The sequence below is a fragment of the Bidens hawaiensis genome, unplaced genomic scaffold, assembly GCF_021521415.1.
Source record: "Bidens hawaiensis isolate Kalapana, Puna unplaced genomic scaffold, B.hawaiensis_p1.1 tig00009159_1, whole genome shotgun sequence".
Classification (NCBI taxonomy): Eukaryota; Viridiplantae; Streptophyta; class Magnoliopsida; order Asterales; family Asteraceae; genus Bidens; species Bidens hawaiensis.
Window position 1 is genome coordinate 693,882 of NW_027491673.1, and position 26,371 is coordinate 720,252.

The 26,371-nt window shown below is 33.0% G+C and overlaps 1 protein-coding gene and 2 pseudogenes across 3 annotated transcripts; 1 reads left to right on the plus strand and 2 right to left on the minus strand.

Annotated features, from left to right (window-relative positions):
• The first annotated feature begins 687 nt into the window (after positions 1-687).
• On the plus strand, positions 688-2,705 carry LOC143531364 (heat shock cognate 70 kDa protein-like; annotated as a pseudogene). Its single transcript, XR_013135013.1, has 2 exons — positions 688-922; positions 1,300-2,705. The product of XR_013135013.1 is annotated as a heat shock cognate 70 kDa protein-like (transcript).
• Positions 2,706-6,721: 4,016 nt separating this feature from the next.
• LOC143531397 (putative LRR receptor-like serine/threonine-protein kinase RFK1) lies at positions 6,722-18,577 on the minus strand (annotated as a pseudogene). The gene is made up of 24 exons (XR_013135017.1): positions 18,371-18,577; positions 17,207-17,387; positions 16,041-16,112; positions 15,899-15,967; positions 15,722-15,793; positions 14,999-15,070; positions 14,831-14,902; positions 14,674-14,745; positions 14,506-14,574; positions 14,342-14,413; positions 14,147-14,218; positions 13,898-13,966; positions 13,736-13,801; positions 13,039-13,101; positions 12,889-12,936; positions 12,765-12,808; positions 11,441-11,838; positions 10,511-10,703; positions 10,160-10,306; positions 9,235-9,356; positions 8,944-9,154; positions 8,214-8,451; positions 7,853-8,003; positions 6,722-7,172 (listed from the first exon to the last, which is right to left on the minus strand). The product of XR_013135017.1 is annotated as a putative LRR receptor-like serine/threonine-protein kinase RFK1 (transcript).
• Positions 18,578-23,647: 5,070 nt separating this feature from the next.
• Positions 23,648-25,815, minus strand: LOC143531401 (GDSL esterase/lipase At5g45670-like). The gene is made up of 5 exons (XM_077026709.1): positions 25,571-25,815; positions 25,132-25,256; positions 24,708-24,959; positions 24,383-24,608; positions 23,648-24,005 (listed from the first exon to the last, which is right to left on the minus strand). Exons 1-5 carry the CDS (start codon positions 25,803-25,805, stop codon positions 23,779-23,781), a joined length of 1,065 nt encoding a protein of 354 aa, XP_076882824.1. The 5' UTR covers positions 25,806-25,815; the 3' UTR covers positions 23,648-23,778.
• Positions 25,816-26,371: the final 556 nt, after the last annotated feature.

Sequence of the window (26,371 nt, forward strand, 5' to 3'; positions counted from 1 at the left end):
GAAAAAGGTGATACTGGAAATAATGGAAGCAAATCGTGAGATTTAGCTTTCATTTTTAGGATTTTTAATCAAAATAACGTGTAAACTTAGGCGTGTGACAACACCGTATTCACTTTTTCCAAAAAGCATAAAACAAGAAATGTTTTGGATATAGGGTTTTTAAACATCTTATGTCGACATTCATGAAACATAGTGTGCGTAAACACATTGTAGGTCAAAATCATCGTTATGATCCCTGATCTCCCAAGGCATACGGCTCTTAAGTAAGTAGAAACTTCAATATCTAGATTTCGTAGGGTTTGATTTCGTCTGGGTTTGACTACTCTTTACTGAAGGAGTTAAAGAGCGAATGGTGTAAGAAGATGAAAAAAAAAAGACCGGGAGGGGAAGTCATAATTAATGTTATGTGTAGTAAAGGACCTAAAGTAACAAGCGTTTTCAAATAGGGACTATAGCCTATAGGTGCATACACATGTACCATCCATGTAATTAAATTTTGCATTTTAGAGTGGAAATCAAATACAAAATATGAATGGAATAAATAGGGAAAGAGAAATCATAGTAAAAAAAATGTGATCAACTTATCTATCTTCTTCTACAAGCTACCGGAGATCACGTCCTGGTTGGTATTTAATCACCTAAAACCCTAATTTATCATTCTCATCTTAATATTATTATTATCACGTTATGGGAGGAGTTGAGAACAAAAGGGGTGCAAAAGGAGTTGCACCAGCAATTGGTATTGATCTTGGAACAACATATTCTTGTGTGGGATTTTGGCAACATGGTCAAGTTCACATCATACCAAACGATCTGGGCAATAGGACTATGCCATCATGCGTTGCTTTCACACAAGCTGAACGTCTAATCGGTGAAGGTGCCAGGAACCAGATCGCTATGAATCCCACATGCACAATCTTTGGTATATATGTTCTTTATATATCTATAATTAATATAATATACTTTATTATTTATGTTGAAACTGATTGTTAAGGCTTAAGTGTTTGATATATTATCATCCCACACCGACGGCGTTTTGACCAAAAATTATCTAAGTTTGACTGTCTATGGTCAAGATATTGTCCGAACAATATTCTTACCTATAATTTTCAAATATTCGTCTAGATATTGTTCACTTCACATAAATTGTTTTCTAAGTTTTGAGATTTTTGGTTGTTCAGAGTCTAGATATTGTTTAGACAAATAATTTTCAAAGTTTTGACCTTTTTCATAAAAAACGAGTAGTGTAGCTATAGCATGACCTTACATACATATAAACTCAACATTCTTGAATTATAGATGCTAAACGTTTGATTGGAAAGAGATTTAGTGAGGCAACAGTGCAGAATGACATGAAATTATGGCCTTTCAAGGTTGTAAACGGGATTAGGGACATTCCCAAGATTGTAGTTACATACAAGGGTGAGCAGAAAATTTTTTCGGCAGAAGAGATTTCAGCCATGGTACTTACGAAAATGAAAGATGTTGCTGGGGCATTCGTTGGTAAAGTTGTACAAGATGCTGTTATCACGGTCCCTGCTTATTTGAATGATTCACAACGCCAAGCAACAAAGGATGCAGGGTATGTTGCTGGACTTAATGTCTTACAAATAATTAACGAGCCTACTGCAGCTGCTATTGCGTATGGGCTAGATATGAAAAACGACATAATGTGTGAAACGAATGTGCTTATTTTTGATTTGGGAGGTGGTACTTTTGACGTGTCTATTGTCATGATTGATGGGGAGGGAATGATACAAGTGAAGGCTGTAGCGGGCGACACTCATTTAGGTGGTCAAGACTTTGATAACCAAATGGTGGATTATTTCATTAATGAATTTAATAGAAAACACAAGAGTGACATCAAAGACAATCTTAAAGCGTTAGGGCGGTTGAGGGCTGCCTTTGAGAAAGCAAAACGAGCACTTTCTTCAGCTACTGAAACTACCATAGAACTTGATGGTTTGCACAAGGGTATTGATTTTTCTGCAAGGATTACTCGTTCGAAGTTTGAAAATCTTAATGCAGATTAGTTTAATAAGTGCATACAAACAGTGGAGAGCTGTCTGAAGGACGCGAGGATGAGTAAAGATAATGTAGATGAAGTTGTTCTTGTTGGCGGATCGACTAGAATACCCAAGGTACAAGAACTGTTGCAAGATTTCTTCGATGGAAAGGGGCTTTCCAAGAGAATCCATGCTGATGAGGCAGTTGCTTATGGTGCTTCAATTCTCGCTGCTAAGTTACGGGGTGAGACTGCTCAGAAGGTTAAGGATTTGGTGTTTTTGGATGTCACTCCCTTGTCACTTGGTGTGGGAAAATATGATGGTACCATGTCTGTTTTGATTCCAAGAAACACAACAATACCAACCAAGAAGTCCGGAATTTATTATACAGTAAAAGACAACCAAAGTTATATAAACTTCCCAGTGTATCAGGGTGAGAGAATTAGGGGTAGTGACAACAACTGGTTGGGGAGTTTTAAAGTTGCAGTCCCACTTGCACCGAGGGGTAAGTCAAAAGTAAATGTGGTATTTGAGATCGATACGAATGGTATTTTGAGTTGCTCGGGCGAGGAAGTAACCACCGGCCTGAAAAGGAAGATGGTGGTTACTAACGACAAGGGAAGGCTTTCCAGTGAAGAGATTGAAAAGATGCTGATAGATTCCGAAAAGATGCTGATCGATGGTGGTTGCAATAGTTGAAGAAAGTGTCCGCTTTGCTTTTTCAGCCGCTACCCTCAACCGCCCTAATGCTTTAATATTGTCTCGAATGTCATTCATATGCTTTCTCTTGAATTCTTTGACGAAATAATCCACCATTTCATTATCAAAGTCTTGACCACCCAAATGAGTGTCGCCCGCTACAGCCTTCACTTGTATCTTTCCCTCCCCATCAATCATGACAATAGACACGTCAAAAGTACCACCTCCCAAATCAAAAATAAGCACATTCATTTTACGAGTTATATCATTTTTCATATCTAGTCCATACGCGATAGCAGCTGCAGTAGGCTCGTTAATTATTTGTAAAATGTTAAGTCCAGCAACATACCCGGCGTCCTTTGTTGCTTGGCGTTGTGAATCATTAAAATAAGCAGGGACCGTGATGACCGCATCTTGTACAACTTTACCAAGGAATGCCTCAGCAACATTTTTCATTTTTGCAAGTACCATAGACGAAATTTCTTCTGCTGAAAACTGCTTCTGCTCACCCTTGTACGTAACTACAATCTTGGGAATGTCACTAGGCCCGTTTACGACAATCAAAGGCCATAACTTCATGTCGTTTTGCACTGTTGCATCACTAAATCTCTTTCCAATTAATCTTTTAGCATCTAAAATTAATTAAACCAGAGTTCAAAAATGTATTAAACTATAATGAGTAAATGACATTAAATTACAACATATCTTCCATTTTAACCTCTCTAAGCGGACTTGCCTCGTCCTCCCCAAAAATTATTTGAATTCCATAGAATAATTTGGTTTTTTAATGGCCATCTAACAACACATTGGTTTTCAATAAAACACCTACTTCTAAAAATTCTCCTTATATAAAAAATTATTAAATCAAGGACAAGATGTATAAAGAACATATATACATACCAAAGATTGTGCATGTGATATTCATAGCGATTTGGTTCTTGGCACCTTCACCGATTAGACGTTCAGCTTGTGTGAAAGCAACGCATGATGGCGTAGTCCGGTTTCCCAGATCATTGGGTATGATGTGAACTTGACCATGTTGCCAAATACCCACAAAAGAATATGTTGTTCCAAGGGCGATACCAATTGCTGGTGCCACTCCTTTTAAACCCTTTTTGTTTTCAAGTTTTCCTTTTCCGTCCATATTAATCTCTCTACAGAACATGAAAGCCAAAAGGCAAAGGGTGTATTGGATTCAATATTTGCATGTATCTTAAATAGGCTAATAACACCTTCCATTTTTTAGCACTTTTCATGTTGACACTTCATCTTCCTCTACTGTTATAAAATATATAAATGCATGCATTTGAAATACCTGACAAGGTTAAAATACAAAAAGACAAAATAAGAACCATAACTCAAATATAAATAAAAAACTAAAAAGTAAAAAAAAAACTAAAATATTTGCTCCGTTTTTCTTGTTAAAAGATAATAAAAAAAGACAATGTCGAAGAAAAAAGAAACAATGACAAACATAAACAAAAAACACAGTGATAAATAAAAAAAAGACACAATGCCGATCAAAATATAGCACAATATCAAAAAAAAAATACACAATATTAAAGAAGAAGATAAAATCAATGATGGAAATAAACAAAAAACACAATGAATAAATAAAATGACATAATGATCTTTTTTTCTCAACAATGTGTCTTTTTTTAATGAGGGAGACATGGAAAACATTTTATATATTTATTTAATATTTTGAGTTATGAATTTTGTTATTAATTTTTTTTTTTTAGGCTATAAATTTTTCTCATCCTTTTCATGTTCTCTCTTTATAGAATAACTTGACACTTGAAATACTAGCAACTTTGTTTGATATTTTTAAAATAAATATTAATTACAAAAATACTGATTGATAATTAAATAAATATTCTGTTCTCGAAAAAAATTGTGGTGACAGCAAATTATAAATGATTAGAAAGTTAATAAATATGAGAATTTATAATTGATATTTGTTAGTGTTTTTTAATCTTGCAAACTTTTTAACATTTTATCTTCTGTACTTTGTTTAAACAAGTATATTTTAGTGGTCAGTATATGCAAAGTTACGAGGAAAATAATTACAGTTGTGACCTTTGATTGCCACAACATATAATATTTTTTAAACTCTTTATTGCTTATCAACTATTCAACTTACTACATTTGAAATTGTTGGCTCGTTAATTTTTTTTAGGAAAATACAGTGTGATAAGACCCATAACTAAGAAAAGACAAGTGAAACATGTATTTTTCTTTTTCTATAGTTATGGTTTAGTTATCAAAATAGCTTTAAAAAAAACTCAATAAGGCAAAACTTAGTGAGAGAAAAAAAGTGCAATGCAGATAACTTTTCATCTCATTTTAGCATGTATCATTAAGTGACATGTGCCGATCTTTTGTAAAAGTTGCTAAAAACTTTTGTAGTCGATGCTTTTTCGCTTTATCCTTTGACTATTTCTTAAGTAGAATCAGGCCCGCCCGGCCATGGGGGAGGGCTGGGAGGGCTCAGGCCCCAAGCCCACTCCCCCTTTAGGGCCCATGGGATTTTAAAAAAAATTATATATGCATTTAGTTTAAGCCCATCACCAACAATTGAAAAAAGAACATATACGATAATAATGATAATAAACTTGGTCATTCTCAAAACTTAGAAGTTTAAGTTGTTGACTTCCCATTTTAAAATATGCAGTTAAGACTTTTAGAGTATTAAATCTTTTTATTTGTTAATTAGTTATACTTAGTTATACTAATTAGTTATTAATAAACAAAACAATAATTTAGCATAAGTATTGTCTGTTTCTCTTTACTGATTATTGAATAAATGTTCTTAGTTATCAATTTTTATGTTTACTTTTTTAGATATCATGGCTCCTAAGCCTAAACATTTATTCGGTAGTCAAACGTAAAAGTAGGAAAATAAAAGAAGAATCAAGAAATGCACAAATCAAAGAACGCGAAGATACATACGTGTTTTAAAAACAACATCAAAGTTGTAATGTTAATGAAAAAGATGTACATGTTGATGAAGATGGTCAAGGTAATTTTGACGAGTATGCAGCTAATGTCAATATGAACGGAGATGCACATGATCATGCTAAACAAAAAACTTTTGTTTTGTTATTGTTATCGCATTTATCTGAATTATATAAGAGTTTTTTATTTTGTATTTTAGGGCCTTTTGTTTTTCATGTTCCAGGCATACTCTTTATTTTTTTATATTCTCGGAGACGGCCCTGAGTAGAACATCTAAAACTTGTACTGTCTTCTCTCGTAAACAAATGCCACAAGATCTGCAGTTGTGTTGTGTTACATTCCTTTAATTTCAATACTTTTTTTTTGAACTGTTACACACCGTCATCTATCTCTACTTCTACTCATAAACTACTTCAAGAGAATATATACTCTCGTGCCAAGTTTTGAAAGGTGGTCTTCATTCCAAAGGCAAGAGCCTTTAACATCCAGCCAAGGCTTGAATGACAAATTCATATCATCTTTACCTTAAGGTAGCATTGAATGATAGGTGAATGGAATGGATCATTAAGAGTGAATGAAAAAAAAAAGTGTTTGGTTAGTCAATGTAATGAAATCAAAAATTACATAAGGAATCTTATTCCAACAAAACCATTCATTAATTTAAACACCCTATAGCCGTTAGAACCGGTTCCAATCATTAAAACCGACTTTTTATTCTAAAAAATAAAAATAAAAAACCGACTCTACATAGTTTTCGGGTAGAAGCTGACCCGGCTCTAGCGGGTATCCATATAGGTAACCTTGGTGTTTGTCTTATGGTTTCTTACTTGTATTCATCAGTGTTCTCGTTCACTATAATTATTAGATTCAGGTAACAAGTACTAATGTAGTCCATTACTTAAATTTACAAGTGACAAGTAAACTTCGTGGCTTAAAGTAAACTTGCTAAATCATATTTACTTGGTACATGACTCACTTGCAGTTCAGTTTGAAGCTCATTGTCTTTCGGTGCAAAACAAATACCGTAAAATTGTCACAATACCCTACTTTTACAAGGTAACGCGACTCCTCACAACGGTCCAAAATCAAAAACTACCATTCTTTACAAACAACGGACCAAATAACTTAAAAATACATACAAAAAACACGACAAAATGTGAAAAATTGATGCTATTAATACGATCTAGTGTCAACGGATCTGACTTAAAACATATCATTTGAAGATGAAGCCGAATATTGACTTCTAGAGTTTTCTTCAAGACTCCCTCTCATAGTTTGGAATCTTAAATCCTCAAAGGAACCTAATGCTGGTGGAGATGGATCAGGAACAGGTGTTCTGCCTTCAAGCATACCGACAACCTCGGACATCGTAGGCCTCATTGAAGGAGATCCATTTGTGCACAAGATTGCCACTTTCAACACGGCTGCTGCTTCTTCTTTGTTGATCTTAGATTCTAGCCTCTCGTCGAATAGCTCCTCGTACTGTTTTTTAGTTTGCAACCGACAAGCCTGTAATCAATATTCACCCCTTAAACCTCATATTGTTCCATATGAAAAGTATGTAGATATCTATACGTATGCATGTTATCTTGGTTTGGAAAAGCAAATCCGAGGCGCAGCTCAATGTACAACCAAATAAGCTTTATTTACAACCAGAAGCTATGTCTAACTCTATATGTTTACATATCAAACATTTTGTTAAGTAAACATTAAATAAATTCTTAATTCTGTTGGTTGTTTTACATATACGCCTCCTTTAAACTCTATTTGACCCAGAATTACATGAGGCGCCGCATCAAACACATGATGCAATTTCCAAAGTGCCGCTCGGCACTCGCCTTTTAAATCGGTATGTACACACACACACACATAGAAAAGCATTGATTTCAGAACCAATAACATGTTGAGAACTGCGCTAAGATGTTTACTATTTATTACATAACTTTACAAAAATGTATGTAGATTACAATCTTTTTAAGAGTTATAATTAAATAATATAACAGTAATATTCAGCAAAGAAAGAGCAGCAAGAGACAAATAAACACTTGTTTTCTCAATTTACCATGTTAATTGAAGTGAAAGGTACACATTTTATGCAGTTATTGTATTTCTCAACATAGTATTGGTTCTAAAAAAGAGTACACCGCTACACACACATATTTAACAGAAATAAAGATATGGATTAGTACCCAATCAAGAAGACAAGCACTATCGTTGTTTGGTATGTATCTGTTATTACTTTTCCCACTCACAATTTCCAAAGCCAAAACTCCAAAGCTATATACATCCGCCTTGTGACTCAAGTGACCCCAAAGTGCATATTCCGGTGCCATATATCCTCTACAACAAAAAATGTTATGGTTTTCATCACTCTTCCATAATACTCAAAACAAGTAATATAACTACTAAATATAACATGATAATTTAGAAAATTCCATGCACTATAAGTACACGTTGGGTGACTTATGAATTATGATCCCTTTTCTTTTTAACTATCTTTTACTCTGCCAATTTGACCAGTTAGAGATTAAATGAAGAAAGAAGAAGTACATTGTTCCAGCAACGCGTGTGCTAACATGAGTCCGGTCATCCTCATGTAACCTAGCCAATCCAAAGTCTGATATTTTAGGATTGAGATCTTTATCAAGAAGCACATTAGTGGCTTTAATATCTCTATGAACAATTTTAAGTCTCGATTCTTCATGAAGAAAAGATAAACCCCTCGCGATTCCAACACAAATTTTAAACCGTGTGGCCCAATCCAACATCAATTCACTTTCATTCCCACCTACAAATAAGCATCTTACATGAGAATAATAAATCAAAATAATAGAAAAAATAATTTTTTAAGAGCTAATTACTCGGATGGTCCCTGTGGTATGTTAGTTATGCAAATTTGATCCTTAAGTTTATGAAATTACACATAACTACAAAACTTATTGTGAGGCCCATAGTTTTTAACATTTTAATTTTATTTTTTTTAATAGTAAATGCAGTTTAGTCATTTCACATACACTTAACTGTTACTTAACTGAAAAAACTAACGCTCATCCATTTCTAGGACCATCCATGTTATGCTTTCAAAATAGTTGGGACCATACGTGTAAATTTTTCAAACTAAAGAACCAAACTTGCAATATGGACATACCACAGGGGTCATCCGGGTAAATTAACTCCAATAACAACAACAACAATAATAATAATAATAATAATAACCAAATAATAAAAGATAACAAATAAAGAAAGAGTATGATTAACAGATCAAGTAATAAACACTAACCAAAGAGTGCATTTGCAAGGCTATTGTTTTCCATGTACTCATATACAAGCAACAATTGATCTTCTTCAATACAGCATCCATGAAGTTTCACAAGATTCGGGTGCTGTAAACACGATATCACACCGATCTCGTTTAAGAATTCACGGTTTCCTTGCCTTGAATAAGAAGAAAGCTGCTTCACAGCAACTACAGTGCCGTCGCTTAATGTACCCTGTAACGTTATACAATATAGTTTTAGTTTTTTATACATTAATTAAATAAAACCAAATCTACCGCGTGCTAGATTATTACCTTGTAAACAGGTCCGAAGCCGCCTTCACCTATTTTGCTTGTTATGTTAAAGTTTCTTGTAGCGGATTTTAGTTGTTTGAAAGAGAATGATATGGTTTTCAGTTCGACCCCTTGAAAATCGGCTCAAAGCACATCATCGACATTAATATAACTACATGATATATATCAGACATAGATTCCAACACTTAGAGATGTTTACGGTCTGGACTGGCCGGTTTAACGAACCATTAAACCCGCCAATATGTGAAAACTGAGTCGTGAACTGAACCGTTTGGATCTTAAACCAGATGGTTTTACCAATTTAATGGTTCGGTTCTGGTGGTTTGAATGTATTTTAATATATTTTTTAGATCACTAGTTTGTATTTGAAATTTAAACGATTAAGATGCTTAATGATTATAAATTATAATAATAACACATATACATAACTGTGTATTCCAAAAATGAAAATAAATATAAAATAATAAATGTCAAACAGCTGGTTCCATTATTCAAACTGATAAAACAGTTAATACAGCCAAATCGTGAAAACTGAGACGTGAACCGTACTGTTTGGAACTTAAACTGGCCAAACTTGCCAATCCGGATGGTTTTACCTATTCAACCGTTCGTCTTGGCAGTTTGAACTTTTTTATTATTTTTGCTAAAACATTAGTTTTAAAATTTTGAAATGATAAAGATGCTTAACGATTATAATACATACACATAACTACATATTCCAAAAATGAAAAGTATTATTTAAATAACTAATGTCAAATAGCCAGCTCCCAATTTCAAACGACCGAACCGTTAAAACAGCCAAACCATGATGCAAATCGTTTAAATCTCAAACCAGCCGACTAGCCTCAGTTTGGGCGGTTAAGTTAGAACAGCCCTAGATCCCATTTCCTATGCATATATAACATTTAAAAAAAAAGAGCCGTACCGTCATTCTTTTTTCTGCCTTTTGAAAACCATTTCCACCAGATGGCACCAATGATTATCATCACGAGACACAACCCCATAATTGAACCGACATAAGCAACTGTGTTTGTCCCCCCGCGATGACCATCAATTGAACAGGTTTTAGAATCTGCTTTTGCAAGAGTTTACTAATAAGCCAGTATGAGAGTAAACAATAGACACAAGAATGTCAACAGGATGATAAGAGTCTATAATAAGTAGCTTGACTTATGCTTATTGGCCTCACATAAGAAACATGATTCTCATAAAACCATAACAAATATATAAATTGTAACAAAACCGACTCCGTAACACAATCATGTTTTATACTCACATGGGTTGACAGAGATAGCCGATACGAGGGGCCCATAACGTCCTCTTTTGGGAAACCGTGCAGTCCCTTTACCAGCCCAATAAAACCATATCTCTAATATGTTATTTACCACACTTGCATTAAATGGCACTACAAGAGGCCTTCCTATCCCAACCTCATTTTCAATATTAAAGTCCTTTTTAACAAGCTTTCCCTAAAATACCAAAAAAATAAAAATTAACACCTACGCGAAAATAAAACAAAGTATGAAGAAATTATCTTATCGTCCTTTACGTGTGTAGAAAATATCAGGTTTCGTAAAACTAAGAAAATAAAAGAAACGATCCTTATATTCAAATGTGTTTACAAGTTTCGTCCTTTCCACTAACAGGCATTAATTTTCCTGTTATGTCCAGTCATGTGCCTTGCATGTGAGGGCAAATTGGTCTTTTACCATTTTAATAAAATAACTTTGAAAACAACCCTCATGGGCAAATTGGTCTTTTTACCCATTCCTCTAAAGTGGGTTAAATTTTTCTGTTAAGTCTAGTCAAGTGTGTTCCACATGAGGGCAAATCAGTCTTTTAAAAACTGAAATCTACCCGCATTGGCAAATTGGTTATTTTACCCTTTCTGCTAATGAAAGTCAAACTTTTTCTATTAAGTCCAGTCATGTGCCTTGCAAATAAGGGCAAGTCATTCTTTTCACACTTTTAACAAAAAAATATATATACAAAAACTACCCTTATGTGCAAGGCACATGACTTGAATTAACAAAAAAAATTGGCACCCATTGGTGGAAAGGACGAAATATGTAAACTCAAATTTCAACATCAAAAACAAGTTCTGTTATTTCCTTAGTTTAAGAATGAGACCTGAAATCTGCTATATACCTAAAGGGCGAAAAGTGTAACTTTTTCCAAAAAACGTCAAATTTAATCAGATTATTACCTGTATATAGATATCAAATATCCGCCTACCGAGACTTCTGTATGTAGTATCATTAGTATACTGTATTTCAGCAAAGTGGAGATTAACAATATAATCATCATTTTGTAAACAATAACTGACATAAGTGAGAGAAAGAGGAGACAGGCGTGCGGTTGTGTAAAGAGAAGGTAGGTTGTTTGTTGCATTATTTTGCAACGATGCTACGTAATGGTTTGTTTGAATATAGTCATCAAGGAAGTCTCCGGTGCTACTAAGTCCCCAATTATTGTTATTACGGCTGGTATGGAAACTTCCAGCATCACCATCAAACGAGGCGTCTCCTTCATAAAGAACGTATTTATTATTTTCTTTAACTGTTAAATCATTTCCTCCACTGTTAACGTGTAAGGAACATCCATCTGTAATAAATAAACAAAATGATAATAGTAAATGCCAATTCACATAAATGGAATAAGGGTATTTTGGTCATTTTTAACTTCACATAAACAGAATCTAACTTCAAAACCTTTTTTTATATATTTGTTTTGTTTTTTTAAATGGGTCCCACTATTTTATTTTTAATATAAGAGGGTTTTGGTCATCTTTTAAATTTATCAAGAAAACTTAATATCTGTGTTACCGTCAATGACAGTGAGAACCACCTGTGTAATTTTTTATACTTAAGGGACCAAACATGTATTATAGGTAAACCTAACTCCATTTTAAAAATCAAAAGTGTAGTGAGTAGTGACATATGAATGAAAAAGACTGTATACATATCTGACTTTCTAAGTACAGCCACTAGTTATTCATTTATTAGTAGGGATTTTTATGTTTTTATCTATCACTCCAAAAATGGAATTTGAAGAAACCTTAACTTCCATCATATTGGGTTCAAAAACAAGAAGATGGAGAAACATTTAAACATTATTATAATTATAATAGTACTAAAATAAATTCAAAAGTAAATTACGCTTTTAGTCCTTGTGTTTTGGACAAAATAACCCTTCTAGTCCAAAAGTTCAAATGAGGGGAAAGGTGCAGCTTTAAGATGTTTTATTTTTATTTTTTTCAGTTATTTATTATTTTGGGTAAATTACACAAACAGTCCCCTATTATGAAATTATTGTAAGTTACATTGTTAGTCACTATGTGTAAAAAGACCAAAATGCCCTTCCATTTAACATAAAAGTTAGACGGCTGCCTTTAATTGAAAGGTGAATGAAACCTCATTGATTAAAAAATCAAATGAGAACTTTTAGACTAAAAGGATTTTTCGGCACCAGGGCTAAAAACATAATTTACTCTAAATTTAAATATGGGTGCTCAAGTATAAACCACTTACATCAAGGACACTTGGCATCCTCTGTGCATGGAAGTATATCCTGTCTATTATGACATTAATGTAAATAATGAAAAACAGGTATTGTGATTTCAAATAACTAACTAAATTAACACGTTATACTTACAATGTGTTCCCCGATGAAGAACTCTTAAACAGGTTAAGGAATAGATTCCTGATACGAACACAAGAACGGATCTGTGTTACCAACTTGAAAAACATGTCAAAAGTTGCATATGAAGCTAAATATGAAGGCTAAATAGATAAGTTGTCTCACATGTTGGGTCGGCATGTAGGTTGGCCCGGCCCTTGCAAAGTGAAATTGTTGTAGGATAGGTCACTAAATCAAATGAAATCAAACATATGATGAAAGCTGTGTTAATATTATTGTATCAGTGGTTAACATGTAATGTGCAAGTTATAAAAATACTAAAATAGATCATTATCATTGCTCCAACCATAGGGATATAGATTTGACTTGACAAATAAAATGGAATAAGTTTCAATTCAAAATTCACCTCAATCATGTTGCATGTCAAAAAAATTTCCTTTTATGGTATTTGTAAAAGTCAAAATGCATTTAGACTGAAAAAGATATTTTTAGTACAGGTCAAAACGGTTGACATGAGGACCACTTTTTTTTCCATTTCTAGAAAGTAGTAACATTTATGCATTAATTATGATCATACAAACAAACGTGTTATAACAATAATCTAAACCTTTGTGTAAAATCGATTTAGGAGGTTGTATGCCCTATTAAATAAACAATAGGAATAATTGAGCCATTTGAAATCAAATAAAATCCAAATGATCACATTCTTATGTAAAAATTGCCATATCAAGGCATTGTTATACCTTTACAAGAATGACTAGATTTAACATTTTTTTTTCAAAATTAGATGAAGCAACAAAAACTTTGAAGCTGAAAGTTAATCCGTTAAGCATTAAAGTAAAGCAGTATGAAAAAGACATACATGGTAGCTCCTTCTATCAAAAGTGTGTCTGGTATATCTCCACTTAGCATGTTGCCAGTCAAAAACCTAATCAGATCGCCTCACATGTCTAATAAATGAGAAATATACATATGCATATATGTATACATATACATGCTTATATACTTACATAAATATACTTACACGTAACGCAAGCTTCTACCAGTGATGTCACCGGATATTCCTCCTATTATCTTGTTAAAGGTCACATCCCTATACAGTTTACAGTATATAGATGCCAATAATTATATTGACTTAACAGAACACAACCCATATTTTTAAACCGCTAATACAGCTACCCTATAAAGAGATCTTGTGATCCCCCCCCCCCCAACACACACACACAACATATTTGACCATTATATCAGTGGAATCATCGCATGTGCTACTTACAATAATTGAAGATCTCGCCTTTGCCAAATATAAGCAGGTATCTCTCCAGAAATGTTGCAGTTTCTCAACACACTGTACACCAGAACAAAAGTGCATTGAATTTATGTATATTCATTGTGTCAGATATGATTAGAAACTTATAGCATTTCATAAATAATCCAATTTCTCCAATATAAACCAGAACCTTTTACATACAGTGTTAGTAAACCAGTAGCATCATCTAATGGAGGGAATCTCTGAGTCGGTCCACTTAGTTCACAGATTCTCCTGCACAGTAATAGAAATTCCCCATCACACAAAATAGAAAAAGGGGGGGGGGGGGGGGGGGGGGTCAAACGATGTTAATTATTTACACTCACAAATCAGTTAAATTCAGAACGGAAATGGATGAAGGAATTGGTCCTGAAAGCCCTGTCCCAATTAGTTCTCTTCAAAAACGATTACAAAAAAAGGGGAATAAATAAGCTGCACAATTGCATATGTTAGTATTCAATTCAGTATGCATTATGATTAAAAACTGAGCTTACAGTTTATTCAGTTGTCTCCAATTCTCTATGAAATTAGGTATAGGTCCACTGAAGTTGTTGTCACTTATCCGGCTGTACGATAAAAAAAATCTATAAATTTTTTACTTTTAATACTATGTAAAACTTGATAACATAATAGAAATGTGAAAGTGTTTACAAATCTTTCAAATTTATTAATTCAGCTAGGGACGGTGGCAGTGTTCCAGTTAACCGGTTTGATGACAAAATCCTGGAGAAAAGTATAAAAGAGAAAAACAGAATAACTATTGAATAAAGATACATGATTAATACAACAATAAATAAAATGAGGGTTTATCAGACTTACATTGTTTGTAAATTAATTAACTTTCCCAGTTCAAATGGAACGGTCCCAGATAAGTTATTTGCTTCAAGGTTCCTGTTTAATATATATATAGTTACATCACTACATATAATAACATTATACATATGTACTCCTTGAATTAATGGTGATAAGTTATTCAAGACCAATTAAAAATAAAGTTGGTATTTTATTCCACCACCTCAATATTATGATGTAATCAGCTAAATAATTTAGGGGTGTGCATGAAACTGGAAAACCGATCTGAGACCCAAAAAAACAAACATAAACGAAAACTAATGGTTTGGTTTTATGTTTCCATGAAAACCAAACTTTTTGTTCAGTTCTGGTTTTGCATGTAATAATAATCGAAAAACCAACCAGATTTGTAGGTTTTCATTTTATTGTGAGTTTTAAGTAATTTATAATAATTTGACAAATAGTGTAACCCAAATGCATAATAATAATAATTATTATAATCTAATTATTCATTAACAAAATATTTAAGCCCAGATTCATTATTTTGACCAATTTTTTTCGGCCTAAAAATTTTAAGCCCAAATAGCAAAACACGACAAAACCGAACCCAACCTGAAAACAAAACTAAACGGTTTTCAAAAACTCAAAAACCGAAACTTCGCCTTTTGGTTCGGTTTGAGCCCAAAACCCGACCCATGCATGCCCCCAAAAAAATATGACCATTAGTAACAAAACATAAATAAGACTTACAAATATGTTAAAGTTGTAATATTCCCCAAGTCGCCTGGTATTTTTCCAGAAAAGCGGTTTGCAAGAAGAGATCTGCAAATTTAATGGCTCAATGCGATAAAAACATAACTAAAAGATTCATAGCTTATTGATTCAAGAAAAAATATTATATAAAAAGATTGTTAGTTCTTTTTTTACATTGATTGCAACTGTGATGAGCCCAATTCAGACGGTATGGAGCCACCGAGGTAATTGTAAGCAAAATCGCTGCAAAAACTAAATATACATTAGCCTTGTTAATATGCCATTCATCCACTGCAGCTAGAAGACCAATACTTACATATTTTGAAGATAAGGAAGCTTTAGGAGTTCAGGTGGAAGCACACCACCAAGACTATAATATTTATGTATGCTGCATTAACAAAAATACCCTTTAAGAAAGACAAACGAGTTACTATATGATGAACATTCAAAGAAAGAATATTCTCGTTTACAGATTTCTTTCCAACAAAACGTAAAAAGGAAAGTTTTTCGTTTATATTATGTCATAAGTGAAAGATTCTTCCGCATACCAAACAAGTTTTACATCTAATAGTAATAAAAATTCATCCTTATGAAACATTTTACTATTGTTCCAAAAAAACACATGCGGATCAAGCATTTTTATCAAACTGATTGCTTCCTAAAATTAATATAAATATGAATATTTGTTAAAAACTTAAAAAGAATGAGGAAAACACTTATGATCTACATAAGTTCAATCCTAGACGATTTTTAAGCTACTCATGAACTACTCGAGATTGACTTGCTAAAATCTCGAATCTAGCCAACCTTGAACGAGTTCGAGTCCGAGCTTGAGCCTAAAATAATTAATAAGCGAGCCCGATCTTCACTTGTCAACCTCCAGCTGACTTGCAAACGTAAACGAGCCTATTATTTATATAACTTTTTTTAGTATACTAAATTAGTATTTGTATAATGATTATTACGATAAATAGAATTATGACAAAAATAACTGAAAATATAAAATGTGTTATGTGTAAACACTATAATAGACATATATATATATATATATATATATAAAATAACTTGCAATCTATATAAATTAGTTACTAAGAAAGAAAAAAAAAGAGCCAAGCTAGAGCTTGAAAAACTCCTCAAGAGCTGAGCTCAAGCTTTAGAAATAGAGCTCAAAACGAGCCGAGCTTGAGCTCAAGCATAAGCTAAACAAGCCTAGCTCGGCTCGGCTCGTTTACACCCCTAGTGAGAGGTAGCCCCTTTGACCTCAGTAGACAAAACTCATATCTTCCTTGGATATTGCCTCATTGGTTTATTTAAATATTTCATAGTTAAGGATTAAATGTTACTAAATCGTATTCTATATATCAATTCCAGATACACTATAGAATAACAAAACAAAGGTTTAGACTGATTTTAGATTCAAAAACTATATGGAGAGAAATACAAGATATCTGAGCGCAGCGAAATGGAAAATGAGAATACTACATGCTAATGATATGACAGTTGGTGGAGTTTCCACTGTTGCAATCTTTGTCACACAGGACCTTGGCTTCAGCTTCAGGGTGAGGCTTTTGCATTTGATCTATCATTTCAAGTTGACATGAGTTTGCATTAAGCCTCCAATTCGTTGCACCCATTAACTCCAGTATTTGTTCAAGTCCTTCAACTGAACAATAATAATGGATAATATTGTTAAGTTCTACAAAGAATTTTTACAGCAACACAATTACATACTACTGCGGGCACGGTTTATCTGTATATATTGTAACCCTCTATTGAATGGAATGCAATTCATTCTTTTACTATCTTGAAATAAATATATAACTAGTTTCGATCTCGGTCCTTACTTTTTGGTCTAAAATTCTGCCAAACATCCATAAGCTTCTTGATTATTCCAAAAACAATAATCCATATTCTTCAATAATCCATTTTTTAAGATGCTAAAAGACTGAGTTCCACTCCATTCAATAGAGGGTTACAATATATAGGGATAAACTGAGCCGGTGGGCTCGATACTATAACCCTAAATACTATAGGTTCCAATAAATAAATCCAACTTCATGTCAAGGCCTATAGGACTCATATAGCCATATAGGCCCTATACGTCTCGTATAGGACATAATCTCATTCTTGTTCAAATATTTCAAAATTTTCACCTTCACTCGTATACACACTATTCAACTCTTTTAGGTTTTTGTCAACACCATCCGACATCTATACAACCTGTATAGGCCTCAGTCGTATAGATGTTAGAGCATGTTTGGGATTGAGTTTGAAACATGTGGGGCTTTTGGAAAACTGCTTTTTAACCCTTTCAAAAAGCTAAAATAAGAAAGTTTTTTGTGATTAACACATTTAAGCCAAACATGCTCTTAGACGGTGTCCAGATATAAGTAGTATATAAGGTCCCAGTGTCTAAATATTTCATGCCTTTATAAAACCCCAAATTGAAATGAAAAACCAACCTAATTAACCTCTCAATTTAGACATACAAAGGTACAATACAATCCCTTTGAATGAATCGGGATAATTACAAATTACGGTACGAAATCACTCATATTTAAGCTAATTAACATCAATTTGAGAATTAAAACATGATAATAATAATAATAATAATGAGTTGATTAATTCCAGTGTAAAGAATTGTACCTTCTTCTTTTGGAACCGCAGAATCAGCAAGTGATATGAAGACTAGAAACAACATCAACTCTGGTTTCCACATCCTCATCTTGTATAGTGATTTTGTGCTTGCGGTAGGTTATATTATTATAGTTAATAATGATCATCTATTTGACAGGACTAACCCTAAATGATTGAATATACGAGACAAGTCAAAAAGAGTAGTCCACTGCTACTGCTACTGCTGCTGCTTCATGTCTTTATTGCTATTTATTACGGAGTATTTTATTTTGAGTTTTTTTACCGAGTAAGTGTAGTTAGGAAAAATATTTACCAAATAAGGGTACTTTAAAAAATAATTCTCAAAATGGGTGTTTTCCAATTTAATGTTCAAAAAGAATTAAAAAAAACTCAAACAAACTCTTCATCTTCTTTAATTATACCCTAACAAACGATATTAAGAAGTATCTAATAATCAAACATTCAAATTAATTAAAACCAAATATGAATATAATCAAATATTTTTGTGAAGCCCACAACTTGCATTGACGTGGCAGTGAGTAGCCGGAAGCCCGGAAGAACACAAACTTGTCGCCGCCATGAACCGCCATTGACAGCCGCCTGACGGCGTGAATCGAAATCCACGTTTGCAGTGGTGCGGCGGTGAATAGCCGGAAGACACACAAACTTGTCGCAGCCGTAAACCGCCAATGACAGCCGCCCGACTACCGGAATCGATGTTTGCAGTGGCACGACAATGAACAGCCGGAAGAAACTTGTCGCCGCCTTGAACCGCCATTGACAGCCGCCTAAACCGCCATAATCGGAATCAAGATTTGCAGTGATGCCGCCGTGAACTGCCGGAATCATAATCGAGTTTTTTAGTTCAGTTTTGAATTAGGGTGACAAGTGAATTATGGTTATTGGAGGAGGAGATGAAGTAATGGGAGTTTCTTGAGTTAGTGTGTTTTTTTTTTAATTCTTTTTTAACATTAAATTGGAAAACACCCATTTTGGAAATTATTTTTTAAAGTACCCTTATTGATAAATATTTTTCCTAACTACACTTACTTGATAAAATTAAATACATAATAATTTATTTTATAATAATAAATACATAAACAAGGACTTGTGAGTAACCTTTGACAAACAAACGTCTACCTCTTGGAATTATTTATTTTAATGACAAACGAATAAAAGCACGGGTATCCGAGTTAACCTACCAGCAAAAGACTCCCTCATACGTTCACCACTGAATACAAGTCCAAGCTACCACCTTTTGAAAGAAAACCCGCGGCTCGAAAGTTTATTGCAGTAAAACCCGGTTGGTATCGGATTTGAACTCTTGAGACCTTGTGACCTCCTCCAACCCATTTTTCACTTTTCGTATAATACCAGTTGAGCTAAAACTCATCGGCAATTATTATTATTATTATTATTATTATTATTATTATTATTCTCCCGTGAAAAAGTTGGCAATTTGTAGTTTTACTAAGACCATTCATAATGGGGCTTTATGCCCGGCGTTTTGGAGCATAAAGTCGGGGGCACACCGCCAACCACCCCCCCCCCCCCCATCACGGTGTTTTGGGGTAATTTTTTTTGAGCGTTTTGTGTATAACGGATGGTGGAAGGCACAAAAATAAAAAAAAAAACAAATAACAAAATTATGACTTTATGGAGGCTTTATGATTACACCATATTTTTGTAAAAAAAAACATAACTCTGACTGGGCGCTAAATAACACATAACGCCTAGGGATTAGACTTTATGACTACGCATGGTCTAAATATTGTGCATTATGTAGGTAATAATGATTCAGATTTTCGTTTTTTATACCTTTTTTCTTTCTTTTTTTTAGTTAAAGGCAATGGTGTAACATATAGTAAACTTCAAATATTGTTACCTTTTGCTTATGGGGATTCAAAACCACTTTGTAACATGTGGATTTGAATAACATTAGTAAACTATTTATTAGAGAAAATAGAGTTTTTTTTAAGTGAGATTATCAATGATAACGAAAATAAAAATCATGAGTGATTAATTGCATTGACAATTGAGTTATTTTGACCAACGAACATAATTTGACTTACAAAAAGTTAAGTTGTTAACTATATAAAGATGTTATCTAATTTCTAAGACTATGTGTAGTGGAGGGCTACAAAATTTTTGACAGGTGACGCCACGTTAGCATATGGGCAATTTTCATTTTAAGGGTGTAGTGGTGTTCAAGCCAAAATCGGCTCCCATTGAATAACATAAGATTTTTTTTAAACCCAACCAGCAACAAGTCTATGTCGCCATCCCCCCCCCCCCCACCCCACCCCACCACATATCCCCCCAATATCGCCTGGGGGCGGTGTTGTGGCCCATTATCACTCAACAAGCTCACTACTTGTTGTCCATTACATTCACTCTATTCGATAGTTTGAATGATCTATGAGAAAGATTACATAAGTAAAATAATATGTCTTATATGGTTTTTAAAGTCAAAAATATATTAGTTGTTTGTAAAACCTTAATGCAAGTTGACTACTATTATATATTTTTATATAATTTAGTTTAAGTGGTTATGAATAAAGTTGTGTGTTTGTTTTTAAATTCAAATTTAATATATAATTAAATAAAATGAAAGAATAACATGTGGTTTATTTTAACTTTATTAAAAAAATTCTATCATTTATGTTTTTTTATTGGTGCGAAATGTTTTTCAGAAAGTAGTCTCTGTATCTTTAAGAACAAAAATAATTTACTATTATTTATAGAATTTCACCATCACTAAACCCTATCAATAGCTTTATTGTTTATAGAATTTATTGGGTATAATTATTGTGATTATTTAAAATTTTGAACCTTAAATTTTATGTTTATGTCTTATATTTAATTATTAATGTATTAGTTTATTACACTACAAGTAGTTGATAAATTTAGTGTTAAACTATTATTTATTTAATATGTGTAAAGCTTGTGACAGAGATAGATTGTACTAATACTACTAATTCGAAAACCTAAACATAAAAATAAAATAATAATCATAATAACCATTTGTAAAGTAAAGATAATAATTATTATCCAATATATCATGAGAGGACTATTAAATTAAAATAAATAAGTGTCGCGTTGTAAACTTTTTTTTGCCACAACATTGCTTGAGTTTCTTACTAGTGTTGTGTATAGGTTCACAATTACGAAATATATATACATATACTTTAGAGGTAAAGATAGATATAGAGATGAAGATTTAGATGAAAAATACAAATAAAATAGAATATTATAATTTAGAGATTGAAAAAAATAAAAAAAACAAAAATCCAATGTAAAAGAATTAACAGTAGATCCTTTAACCATCTCTATAAAGTCACATTTCTATAATTTTTTTCTAAAGGGTTGTAAGGTAGCCTCTTAATGGTTATTTATGAATCAATTAGTAGTAAGGAGTTGTTTGATAATCTTGTGTTAAATTATTAAGATGTGTGACTAATTAAGATAGTCTCTGAATCATTTAACATGTATGAGAAACTTAACCATTAAGATGTGTTTTTTTTGTGAAACAAACACATATAACTCTAACCAATTTATAGGTGGCATTTTAATAGAAACATTAAAAGGATATGAAACAACCCCAAAATATTGTTTAAGACCATTTGCATCCTGTTATGTATGTTTGTCTATATAATATAAAGATAAATCAATTTTGGAGACGGAGATGTGTATGCTCTAACATCTCACGTATGAAAACATTCACATTGAAGTCTCTATGTACATACTTATAATTTAACTTAAAACACATTTTTCTTTTTAATTTTGTTTGCCTTTCAAAATCTCTCACATCCATATCTAAATCGCTATCTATGTCTCTATAGTCTATCCTAGTCAAACAATTATTTTATTACTTTCCTCTTTTTTTATACACTCACCAAAAATTAATGAATTATAAGGTATACTTTGGTTTTCTTTAAATTTTTATATGTTATAAAGATTCCAATATAGTGGTGTTTTAATGAGTTGTTTCCTCTATTTCCTATCGAAGACTATTTTTTAGTTACCGATGAAAGATATTAAACTATTATTGGAGACCCGTTTTTAATATCTAACATATTCGAGACTACAATGACATGGTTTATGAGATTCATTTTTAGTTCCTAAAAGAACATATTAATGACTTCAATGACATAGTATCAAAGAGTAATTCGCAGTCTTAAAAAATTTTCTTAGGGATCGAATTGTCATGGAATCGTAGCTCCTCATAAAATAATTGAGGACAAAATAAACATTGTTAAAATTGATCTTCAAACACTAACGAAGTACATTAGTGACTAAAATATCATAAACTTAGAGACAGACTTTCAGGGGGCGGCTCGAAGGGTGTGCGAGCCGCACCGTTGGCGGGGCACATAAATTTCAGGGGCACAAACAGATTACATACTTATGTTTTTTGGTGTTAAAAATAAGGTTTTTTGTAATGTTTTATGAGATAATTACATGCACAAAATGATTTTTGCTTATAATAAATCGGTCGAAAAACGTTTTATCCATGTACGCTAGCGAGTAAAATTTATTTGTTAAAAGCCTACGGGTCTTTTATTTTGGCTCGACCGATGTATTTAAATTATCGAAGACGGGCATGCAGACTTTTGTCACGTAATAAATGTATTGAGGAGGATTGAATTGACGTGCTAACAAGAAACAATTTGACGACTTAATTTATATGTTTTCAAAATTGAATGTTATACGATGTGGACTGTTTTCAAAATTGAATGTTATACAACTAATTAAAACACCACTGAATTTGAGGAATTAACGTGTCACACAATTTGAGGACTGAATTGAATGTTAGTCGCGGTTGATGGTATACAACAAGGACTGATTTTCAGTAAATAAAACGACCATTTAGGACTATAACTAGGGAACTAACTTGGATTGTTAAAATCAGTCCCTAATATCCATTAGGTATCGATATATAGATATTATAGACTAATTTAACAGTCCTAGATACCATTATTTTTTGTATCGATCTACAAGACCAAATGTAAGCAACTATAAGTAATCAAATTTACACGAAAACAAAGCGAGTAACACCCGTTTCACACAATTTCCGGTTTTAAAATCTATCATCGAAGTCGCTATCAAACCTAGCAAGTAACACACTTTTCAGACAACTGCTAAAAGTCCCTATTGTCAATATCATACATTATGAAATTAACAAATTAAACTCTTACAAAAAGTTCACGTTGCACACTGCTTACAAGATAATATTACTAAACATAAAATAATCCAGACTAATATGAACTTCACATTTTTTACTCTAGTGCATCAATTATACTCACGGCAATGCATGAGATAAGCAATACAAGAGTAAACATTATTCTAGCTCAAAAGATACAAGTACTCAACTAGAAGCAAAACATGATACTTATTTAAGAAATCCTCTTTAACCATTAAGCATCACTAATAAAGTTTTCCTTTGATGAGGCATAAAATGGGGACATTGCTGCATATACTGATGCTCCATCTACAAGACTGATACTCTCAGTTGGGTGAAATGCGTCCCAAAATACATAGTTTTGCCTAGCAGCACATGGCACTTGATTAGGAGCACATTGGCCCTCACCAATTCCAATCGTTGGGGAGACGTCGCAGCAGGGTTGGTCCGTAACATTGAAATCTGGATGCATTCGAGCACACAATTTAGATATCGATCTTTAGCAGAATCCACTTTCATCAATATATTATTAAGGGGAAAGTTAACGTACAAATTAAATTAACATGCTAACTGTCAGAATCAAGTAGAGTAATTATATATACAAGTAATAATGCAATTCCATATGTAATATTTGTATGATGTACAATGATTACATAATTAATCTATTTATATGGAGTATATAATTACTCATATTATATGAACTTTAATTTATATTTGATCCAAACTCATATTATTAATTGACTACGTTCTAGTAATCTTTTTTTCACATATTCGTTTCATAGTTCATTACTTTGATCGATTTTTGTAACTAAAAATTGAAGTATATATATAGTACGTACCAGTAGAATATCCCAAGGGAGGGTCAATGTATATGAACTTTGCTGTACAGAGTTTACTCCCAAGGTCAACAAGAGCAGCCGCAAGCCTGGCATTGAATTGTACAACAGCAACATTTACTTCATCAACACATACATTTGTTTCATACCTAGCCATAATCGCAGGCGCACAACCAGAATATCCGGCTCCTGATACCGCAAAATTTCTTGCTCCATAATCATAAAGTTGCTACTAACGAACAAATATTAATAAATTAAAAACAATAGGTTGATTGCAAAAACTAAAATAAAAAAAATTCTATAGATAGGTAGCATTTGAAGTACCAACCAATAGTTGTTTGGTATATTGTTGTACAAGGGTTTCTGCGTACTCTTCGGTCGTGTATAGGCTACTTGTTTTATAGTAATTTGGAGCGAAATAGTTGTTGATGAAATCATTATTTCCCATTGCAACCGTGTATATGCATTTGTTGAGATGTTCTCGTACTTGGGATAAATTCCCATTTCCATTTAAGTCTACTAGTTGCAATATTGTTGTAGCATGATGTGCTACTTGCTGATTCAAGCTTATCCTACCTCCCTGTTATCACATTATCAAAATAAAATTCTTTTATTTCGAAATAAAATTATATCAAGATCAATGGATTAATAATCGGTACGTTCATGCATATAAGCCATCCATGCAGACGTTAATTTGATGAATTTATGACTTATATCCATGCATGCATGCTATATGTCTAGAGAATACGTACCATGTGTTGGCCACTTTCGTCACGAATTCCGGCAGATCCAGATGCATAATTTACGCCACGATGGATATCTTCGCGGTTTGCCGACGCGTAAGGTGGGATGGAGTTTTCAAACCCGAGTAGTTGAGCTGAGAAGAATGGAAAAACTGAGTAAAATTATGTTTTTATGAACACATATAGGATATTAGAGTCGTCGCACAATAACAAGCTACTGATTTTAAGTTATTTATGGAACACATATAGAATATATCATTATTAAAACATGTTATATAAATGAAAACATATACAATATGTTATTATGAACACATGTTATATTTATGAGGAAGAGAGAAAGAATATGTTAATTAGTTATTTTAAGCTATAGATTTTAAGTTATTTATGCAACACATATAGAATATGTTATTATGAATACATGTTATATAAATGAGGAAGAGATAAAGACCGATAACGTCTGCGATATTTCGACCATTGGAAAATCTTCCGGTTGGACCGTCAGGAAAGTCGATCCCATACGGTGGGAAGTTGGCTCTTGCCTCTGTAACAAGGTGATTATTATTGCCGTTATCGTATAACGAGTCACCGAATATGAAGTAACACGGGACTTGTGGAACAGCAACGGTGAACGTTGATAGTGTTGCTATGATTAACATAAGAACATAGGCTTTAAAATAACTCATTTCTAGCTTTTAAATTATTGTTGAAGGGTGGTTTGGATGTCGTCAACATGATGTACTTATATATAGACAAACTCTTGAATTATTGTTTTATATATAATGCCATATCAATATAATTGTGCGCATGTGATATTGTTTTGTTCCATAGCGGAACAGTGTTAGTACTGTCTCTGTTACTCTATTTTTGGCGCCATGGCCACTTAAGAACCATAGAGGTCTTATCCAAAATCTTACTCGGTTTTATAGATAACTTTCTTCAGGTAAACATTTTTCACATGTTAAATTATTCGTAGGGGTATTATGATATTTTCTTGAAACGACATCATATTCCAGCTATGTGTGCGTATAGGAACCAAGGATACAGAGAGAATATATTCACAAAAACATGGAAAAGTAAACCATGATGAAAGAAATGAGAACATGTACAAACGATGCGTGTACACCGACACTTGAAATTGATTGCATAATATGGAGAAGTGTTAGCTTCTCCACTCTTTGATTTGATTAAATTATGTTGGGAGAAATACTGTAGGACGGAATGATTCATTGTTATAGAAGATCAATCTACG

Bases quoted from the DNA above. Each gene is read 5' to 3' on its own strand.
- LOC143531401 (XM_077026709.1), bottom strand. From the start codon at position 25,805: ATGAGTTATTTTAAAGCCTATGTTCTTATGTTAATCATAGCAACACTA. The intron at 25,257-25,570 runs GTCTTTATCTCT...CATTCTTCTCAG, and splicing joins AAATATCGCAGACGTTATCG to CTCAACTACTCGGGTTTGAA. The intron at 24,609-24,707 runs GTTGGTACTTCA...GTTCGTTAGTAG, and splicing joins AATATACCAAACAACTATTG to CAACTTTATGATTATGGAGC.